Source organism: Austrofundulus limnaeus, unplaced genomic scaffold, assembly GCF_001266775.1.
Source record: "Austrofundulus limnaeus strain Quisiro unplaced genomic scaffold, Austrofundulus_limnaeus-1.0 Scaffold79, whole genome shotgun sequence".
NCBI classification, from domain to species: domain Eukaryota; kingdom Metazoa; phylum Chordata; class Actinopteri; order Cyprinodontiformes; family Rivulidae; genus Austrofundulus; species Austrofundulus limnaeus.
Window position 1 is genome coordinate 974,336 of NW_013952481.1, and position 9,259 is coordinate 983,594.

General features: G+C 42.4%; 1 protein-coding gene across 1 annotated transcript in view; it reads right to left on the reverse strand.

Annotated features, from left to right (window-relative positions):
- atp1a3a (ATPase Na+/K+ transporting subunit alpha 3a) overlaps positions 1-9,259 on the reverse strand; it is a gene marked incomplete at its 5' end in the record, with an annotated part of 26,780 nt that overhangs the window by 6,913 nt on the left and 10,608 nt on the right. Inside the window, 11 exon segments of the mRNA XM_014011281.1 lie at positions 246-438; positions 513-757; positions 897-1,095; positions 3,808-3,987; positions 4,146-4,234; positions 5,347-5,464; positions 5,563-5,697; positions 5,779-5,892; positions 7,187-7,390; positions 7,607-7,666; positions 9,160-9,234. Of these exon segments, the coding sequence (XP_013866735.1) occupies positions 246-438; positions 513-757; positions 897-1,095; positions 3,808-3,987; positions 4,146-4,234; positions 5,347-5,464; positions 5,563-5,697; positions 5,779-5,892; positions 7,187-7,390; positions 7,607-7,666; positions 9,160-9,234 (1,612 nt within the window).

Consider the following 9,259-nt stretch of genomic DNA (forward strand, 5'->3'; position numbering starts at 1 on the left):
ATCTTACACATTCTGAAAACAAGATGATTATTCTTACACAATCAGTTCTTGTTTAGTAAATCAGTCTCAAAACAAGATCAAAAAGACTTTTTGGCTGATAAAAGATTTTAAAACTTGGTAAGATGGACAATTTTTGGAGGGTACCAATTTTAGACATTTTAAGGCTAATTAAGGACTTATTTTTGGTTTGACAAAATCAATGCCTTTTAAGAGTTTTTAAGGATCTGCAGGAAGCCTGTTCTTACCCAGAACTCTCTCTCCCAGCCCTCCCAGCTCCAGGTAGGCGTTCTGGAAAGCCTCCTTCATCTCATCRTCCATGGGCTGCTCTTTGCCCTGCATCATGATGGTGGTGCAGCGGTCCAGGATCCTCTCAGGGGCGCCCTTCATCACCAGCAGGTAGCGGTTGTCGTTTTCCTCCTCCGTTTCGTGAATTGAGAGCTGGACGGGAACAGATCACCGTTGGTACACGGAGCGTTTACTAACCGTTATGGTGCGTCTCGTGAACCGCTCACCTGGTACTTGTTGGTGGAGTTGAAGGGGATCTCGGCCACCTTCTTGTTCTTGTCCCTGACGGCTTTGACGGCGCCGCAGGACAACTCGATGCACTTGAGCAGAGCCGACTCGGAGGCGTCGCCGGCGACCTCGCGCTTCAGGATGGGCAACGATTCCTGGCCGGCCTTGAAGACGGCGCGGTTACAGAGCGCGGCGATGCGAGCCAGAGACACCCACGTTGTTGAACTCTTGTCGAAGGAAGAACCTGAAGAGTAGAAAAAATAAATAAATGATGCTTTTTTTTTAAACTTTCGCTCAGGTGTATATCTGGAAGAATCATCAGGAACTAAAAGCCAATCATTTCCCTCAAATCTGAAACAAGATGACAAAGAGGAGAACCCCACCAGACTGGTCCTCGGTGGTGTCGGCTTCATGGATCTGATTGTCGAACCACATGTGGGCCACGGTCATCCTGTTCTGGGTCAGGGTGCCCGTCTTGTCGGAGCAGATGGTGGAGGTGGAGCCCAAAGTTTCCACGGCCTCCAGGTTCTTCACCAGGCAGTTCTTACGAGCCATCCGCTTGGCCGTCAGCGTCAGACACACCTGGAAGGGAGGACAGGTGATGAGAYGAAACCGACAAGAAGATAAAAACCAAACAAAGAGAAAGAAGAGTTAGTAGCTGTGCTTCCACTGACCATGAAAATGTGCAAATTAGAATCTCAAAAATAAATTTGCTCAATGGAAACACGTCAATTTTGAAGAAAATTACGTTTTTCGACAAAATGTTTTTGCGCTAGGATGAGGTGGTTTTTCGGCCGTATGGAAATTGTTTTTTTTTCTTCGCAAAACTGCAATGGAAACACTTTTTTCGTATCATGGGAGTCACGTGATCAACAACCGGCTGTTTCTACTGGTGAAAAGGACGACGACGAAGAAGATAACAGGAAGTAGAAGTAGAGGTGTCCCGGTCCGATACCAGCATCAAGTACTCGTACTCGTACACGTAAAAGCCAGCCGATACTCTTAACCGATACCGCTTTTGTCCCCTTTTTTGTTCCTCCTGTGCTGCGCTGCAGCATAAAGGGTAAACAACAATCCATACCAGGCGGGGGCGCTAACGCACTGACACGTTATTTCCGACCGCACCCCTGAATAATAGAAGAAGAACGATGAGAAGAAGAAGAAGAAGAAGAAGTAACTTATCGGCAGTTTGGAGATATTTAAGATCGGCACGGAGGACACAAACAAGCAGACAGTCTGCTGTGCTCTGCTAACTGTCAGAGGAGGAGTGAAAGTTGGATGTTTTAACAGCAGCAATTTGATTCAACATTTGAGGACAAGACATGACAAAGAATTCAGAGTTTGCTGCTGCTAGCAGTAGCCTTCATAAACAGCACTATGCTGCAGTTGTTGCAGTAACTTCAATGMTGTTTTTTCTTTCTTGTAGAACAAACTAAGACATAAGCAGAATATGGAAGGAAGTTTGTTGTAAAAACATTTTATTTTTCACTGTGGTTCTTCTGAGATTTTGTTTTAGTTGTTCCATTTAAGTTTGAACTGAAATTTACTGCACTTTATTACTATTAGTCATTTCTTAACAGTTTAAGACTGAAGCAGAGTAAACTTCTATAGATGTGCTGCTAAAATTTACGTTTTACATTTTAATTTAAATTTGGTAGTTGCATGTTGAGGAAAATGTATAAAAATAACTTATTTTGTTTTTTAATGTATGCAACAGCATTTGTTTTGCAGTATTTGTTTTGTTAATACATTCAGAGGGAGTGTGGCCTTATAAAAAAGAGCCTGTTTGAAATAAAATAAATGGTTTCAAAAGTTATGGTGTGATATATATACCAACTTATCTACTTGTCAGAGTTTGCACTACCTTTTTATTGTCAAACATAATATTTACACATCAATTTTTGCATGATAATTGCATTTCATTTTCTTTCTGTTTAATATTCAACAAGTTGAACAGATAATCCACACGAACCCCGCTACTTGGTATCGGTATCGGCGAGTACCTAAACTGAAGTWCTCGTACTTGTACTCAGTCTTGAAAAAACTGGTATCGGGACACCCCTAAGTAGAAGTAGTAGTAATATCACAGAAGTAGTATAAAATAGTAAACTCACTGACTACAATTTCCCAAAAACACAGCATACGTAGCCGCTCCCAAGTAGGGACTTGTCTCTGGAAAGCCTCGATAAAAGACGCCGACGTCTCCTCTGATGATGAGCGCTAGTGTCGTGGTAGCAACATGCTATGTGTTTACATCCATCGCCGCCATGTTTGTAATGACTTATCATGAGAACAAACGTATTCACGTGACTTTAATAACATTTCTTACTTAATGGAAACACTGCAGTTGTGAAACTGTGTTTTTCGACATTAACAGAATATCGACAAAGTTGTGCGCACATTTGTAATGGAAACGCAGCTACTGTTTTATTTTAAATAAGATCACAGACGAGCATCTGCAGGCATTAAACTAAGATCTGCTGCTGTGGATCCAAGACAACTGGACTCTTTTGATTCTTCTCATCTGAGAAGCTTTTTCAACTGAAACTCCTTCAAGAATAAAAAGAGTCCAGCAGCCTTCGGTTCAGCGTTTTAACTTCTAAAGTTAAACATTTAAACCAAACCACTCAGATGCCTGAAGACGTTTATCCTGCTCAACATCTCAGCAAAATGCACTAAAGTGGAGAAACCCTCTGAGAGTTAAATCACAGCCCAACAAGCAATGCAGAAGCACAAACAGTGAAGTTACGCAGCAGAGCAGAGGTGCATTAATTTATCATGACAAGTACGGCAAGACCAGTGGGTCAAACAGGACCAGCAAAGCCCAAGCTGCTAATCAGAGCTATTAACTGGGCTGGTGTCATTACATTTGCTAGCTGTTGTCATTGCAGCGAGCTCTGCCACTGGCCTGGAAAAGAGAGGGAGACACACAAACAGAACAACAACTTCACCACAGAAACAAAACGTGACACAAACACAATGTTAAAACATAAAAACAACAATAATCAGCAACATCAAACGGCACACAGAGGAGGGAAGCAGAAAAAAATCAAACCACACGACAGAAAAACTGCAGCCGAGTCGCTGAATACGACACAAAAAACACACAACTTTAAAACTGATCAACAACAATTACAGCCTAAAGTCAACAAATTATTGTTTGAATGGATTGTCAGAWTTATGAGGTAAAAACATATAAAAGCATCGTTTTCCTGGATTAATCTGCAGAAAGAGAAGTGAGACATGAGGCAGATGTGTTTAACCACAAAACGAAGCGTCTCTCTGACCACTCACAGTAACCGTGGCCAGAAGTCCTTCAGGCACGTTGGCCACGATGATGCCGATGAGGAAGATGACGGCCTCCAGCCACGAGTAGCCCAGGATGAGGGAGAGGACGAAGAAGGTCACACCGAGGAACACAGCTACGCCTGTGATGATGTGGATGAAGTGCTCGATCTCTTTAGCAATGGGAGTCTGAGAAAAATAAATCAAATGTATTAAATACAAGAAAAAGTTGTTGGAACAAAGTGAGGCAAAAAGAACGTGCAGAAATAAAAAAAAAAGGTTGTTTTTTTAAACAGAAGTTCTGCTGTTTTAATACATTCAGTGTAAATAAATCCTGAACAGGTTACCTTGCCGGTCTCCAGGCCTGAGGTGAGCGTGGCGATACGACCCATCACCGTTCGATCCCCGGTGCACACGACGATACCACGAGCAGTTCCTGCAGAGGGAGGTTAGATATGAGGTAGGGCTGGGCGGTATAACCTCAAATTCATATCACAGTATGAATGGAATCCCTTAACGGTAACCATGTATATATCACGATAGAAAATGATCATAAAAAAACAAAGATAATGTAATTTTTAAAGCATTTGTAGAAAACTGTCATAATAATCAAACCCAGTATATTTGCTGTAGTGCAAATGAACATGACAGATACTAAAGAATGTTTTATTTATATTGGAAAACGGTTTCAACAACAAACAAACATTTCTCAAATTTTCAACAGTATCAAAATAAAGTGGATGTTATAACCAGTATTTCAAGTAAAATTAGTCATTTAGACATACATATCCTGTCATAAAACTATTTCAGATAACTGGAATATAAGTGTGGTCAAGCCAAATATATGTAATATCTGCCTGCCATACATGAGCTTCTGCCTGCTGCTCTGCTGCATTCTTCATCATCAGAACAGATGTTACATTATCAAGATGGATTAATGACTGAACGAACGTCCGCATCTTTTTTTATTATCTCTGTGGGTAACGATACATAAACAAGTTTTTTTCTACGACAGTTTGGGTGTGAAAAACTACGGTTGTTAAAGATTCACTCTGCGCGACGTGCAGCGGGAGGGAGGAGGAAATTATCCTGTGGCACGACATAACTTTTCTACAGCAGGAGGGGAAATTTTGAGGATTTATTCTCTCTATACGCGTTTTAAAACTCTACATTTCTCATTTATTTTCATTATATTTTGAACTCCTCCTGCTCAGTTGTCTCTGCACTCACAGCCATGTTGACACAGGTACGATGACGTAATGACGACAGGATGGTAGAGGGTAAATTTCTACTGTAGACCAACTTCATATCATTTCTACTGTCTATCACAAACACTGCACAGCCCTAATATGAAGGAGTCTTATTTAATGTGTCTTTATGAGTTTCAGGAAGTTAGAAACAGAAACTGATGATTTTATTCACCACAAGAGGGCGTCAGACACTTCAACACTGAGCAAACTGATCTGACTCTTTTAGACTTCAACTGAATTTCCTGTCATTTTCTGGGTTTGTTGCTCTGTAACGACGTGACGATGGCGGTAAACGTACCCTCCACACAGTTGGTGGAGAAGAAGGCGATGTTGCGAGTTTCCAGGGGGTTCTCGTGGGTGCAGTCAGGGGACCTGGTCTGGGGTTCTGATTCGCCAGTCAGGGATGAGTTGTCCACCTGAACCCAGGAGGAGGAAACGGTTGGATCGGTTTGTGAAATCAGCTGAGAGATGGTTAAAGAATTGATTCATGTAAAAATTAACATTTTCAGCCCACCTTGCAGCCGTGGGAGGAGATGATACGGAGGTCAGCTGGGATCCTGTCTCCTCCTTTCACCTCCACCAGGTCTCCTGCCACCACCTGCTCAGCGTTGATCTGCATCTTCTCTCCCTCTCGGATCACCAGGGCTTGCTGGGGTCAGGGTTGAGAGTTAGAAGTCTAAACTAAATAAATAAATTCTCCTGATTCTGACTCATGAGGTGTGTGTGTTACCTGTGGAACCATGTTCTTGAAGGATTCCATGATCTTGGAGCTCTTAGCTTCCTGAAAGTAGGAGAAGCAGCCAGTGATGATGACGACAGCTGACAGCACGATGCCCAGATATAACTGCAGGGAGGAAGAAAAGGACAAAAGAAATAAAATTGAATCACTTTTATCTAAAATTGAAACATYTGAAAGGAATAAAAAATAGATGAGAAAAAAGTGACTAATCCTGACGAGGCTATTTCAGGAAAAAGTCAGGTCAGATTTTTAAAATAGCAGAAATGATATGAATATTTTCAGCCTCACATTGTGTCACTGACGGCTTCAAGCTGTCAGGAACTGTTTGTTGCTGATCCGGGGGGTTCTGACTGGTCACTGAGTGTGTATATACAGCATGTCTGTGTGTATACAGTATATCTACAATATGTATGAATGTAGGCATGTATGTATGTTTGTATAACTTTATATGTGTATGGGTATGTATATATTTTTATATATGCCCTCCATGTATTTATCCATTTATTTTTAGGTGAGCGGACAGATGTTGGGTGTGTGGTCCTGTGTTTTCTTGGTGTGTATTTACTTCTAATCTCTATTTCAATCTTTCTAATTACTTCTCTTTGTTTTTCTCTCTTTTTCCTATTTTCTCTTTACTTAAAAAATCACTAATGATGAAGAAATTAAGAAACTAATATTAAGTTCTTTTTTCTACCGAAGTGATTTTAAAAAAGTAACTGTTTGTTGTGTTTGCTGTTGGTGGTTTTATAACTGTACCAGCCTGTCTGTTATCGATCACTGAAGTCCAGCGTTAATCTGAATCRCTCATAGAAAACTATGACCCGACACAGCTGCAGCCAGCAGACTCTGCTGGGTCAAACAGCTCTGGTCACTGACTCAACACTCTGGCTGTTTCCTCCCTGCGGTCCGAGCCAAGTGTTTTGTCTTTTCGTGCTGYGCGCCTCAGAGCCGTTTAGCCTCGACGCCGAGCTCTGACCCGTGAACACCCTCCTCTTCCTCGGCGATTACAGACGCCAGGAGTCACGGGCTCTCTGCGGCGTGATGGGAACGGATGCTAACAGAAAGCTGTGTCACTCTGAAGATGAGCCGGTTGGCAGTGTTTGGACAAACAGCTGACATAAGTCTTATCAGCGACACACACTCATCCCACAGGACTCTGCAAACTGCCTCCTAAAGCAATAACGGACACAACCACTCACCCTGACCAGTGTTCATATCCTTCCTGAGGCTTTTATTTCTGCAAAATAATGCTCGACTGTTTGCCAAGTTTATAAAATATACATCATATTGTAGAGTTTGCATTTAGAAAGGCTTTAAATGTGAAAAAATMGTGTTAATGACAATATTTTTAGCAGCATTTTAAAAGCATGTTGTTTATTGTGTGTGTAGTTGTACTTACGTTATCTCCAGCTGGCTCGTCCTCTGTCGCAGCCTGGATGGCGTAGGCCAGGAAGCAGAGGATGGCGCCGATCCACAGCAAGATGGAGAAGCCACCGAACAGCTGACGGCAGAACTTGACCCACTCTGGGGTRGTAGGGGGCGGGGTCAGGGCATTCAGGCCATCCCTGGCCAGGTACTCTGCTGCCCTGGCGTTGGTCAGACCCTGGGTGGGGCAGAGAGGAAGAGGAGGAAGGATTATTGAAGTGGGTGGATGACAATCAGAACAGATGACAAAAGACAGGAAAGAATTTAACTGTAGAGAAAAAGAAGGGAAGAATGTTTTAATAAGTTAATTTATGAAGAAACAAAATGTGCTCTGTCTGTATGATCAATAATTCAAATACACAAAGAGGAAACAATAAACTGTAAATCATCTTACCTGTACGATATCAGTGGTGTATTTCCGGCAAACTTCCTCAACAGACATTTTGTGTTCCGTCTAAGGAAAAAAATAAAWAAATAAACCTTGATTTTTCAGAATTACCTCAGTAAAACCTGTGTGAAATAAAACTCTGAATATTTTACAATCTTACAAAACTAACTTACGGAAATTTGGGTTAATTATAATTTTTAGTAGGCACCTTTAAAATGTTTGACATGTATTTTTTATTTAAAGTCTATTATTCACCTCTATAACAAGAGAACAATCTAGATTAGGTCTAATGACACAAAGTAAATCATTTTACAAACACAATGAATTATTAAAGCAGACCAACACAAACCACACTGAGCCATTATTACTACACAACCACAACTTCTGTGTCATCGCCTTTTAAACAGGAACAGGTTGGATCACAGCTCTGAATGATACAGGGTTCATCCATCCATCCATCCATTTACCCATCCATCCATCCATCCATCCATCCATCATCCATCTTCCCTCCATCCATCCATCCATCCATCCATCCATTTACCCATCCATCCATCCATCCATCCATCTACCCATCCATCCATCCATCTTCCCTCCATCCATCCATCTTCCCTCCATCCATCCATCTTCCCTCCATCCATCCATCCATCCATCCATTTACCCATCCATCCATTCATCTTCCATCCATCCATCCATCCATCCATCCATCCATCCATCCATCCATCCATCCGTTTACCCATCCATCTACCCATTCATCCATCTACCCATCCATCCACCCATCTACCCATCTACCCATCTTCCATCCATCCACCCATCTACCCATCTTCCATCCATCCACCCATCTACCCATCTTCCATCCATCCATCCATCCACCCATCTACCCATCTTCCATCCATCCATCCATTTACCCATCCATCTACCCATCCATCCATCCATCTACCCATTCATCCATTCACCTTTCATCCATCCATCCATCCATTTACCCATCCATCCATCCATCCATCCATCTTCCCTCCATCCATCCATCTTCCCTCCATCCATCCATCTACCCATCCATCCATCCATCCAGCCATTTACCCATCCATCCATCCATTCATCTTCCATCCATCCATCCATCCATCCATCTACCCATTCATCCATCTACCCATCCATCCACCCATCTACCCATCTTCCATCCATCCATCCATCCATCCACCCATCTTCCATCCATCCATCCATTTACCCATCCATCCATCCATCTTCCATCCATCCATCTGTTTACCCATCCATCTACCCATCCATTCATCCATCTACCCATCTTCCATCCATCTATCCATCCATCCATTCACCTTTCATCCATCCATCCATCCGTTTACCCATCCATTCACCTTCCATCCATCCATCCATTTACCCATCCATTCACCTTCCATCCATCCATCCGTTCATCCATCCATCCATCCAACCATCCATCAATCTTCCATCTACTCATCCATTCATCCATCCACCCACCAATCCATCCATCTCTCAGAAATGTCTGCAGGAACATCAGTGAGGTCACAGGAAGCAGGAAGTAGTTTACGTACGATGGGCACTTCTTTCTTCAAGTCATCCAGATCCTTGCCTCCCTTCTTCTTGGGTGACTCCTTGTCATCCTTGTCCTGCGTGGTGGCCACGCGGTAGCTG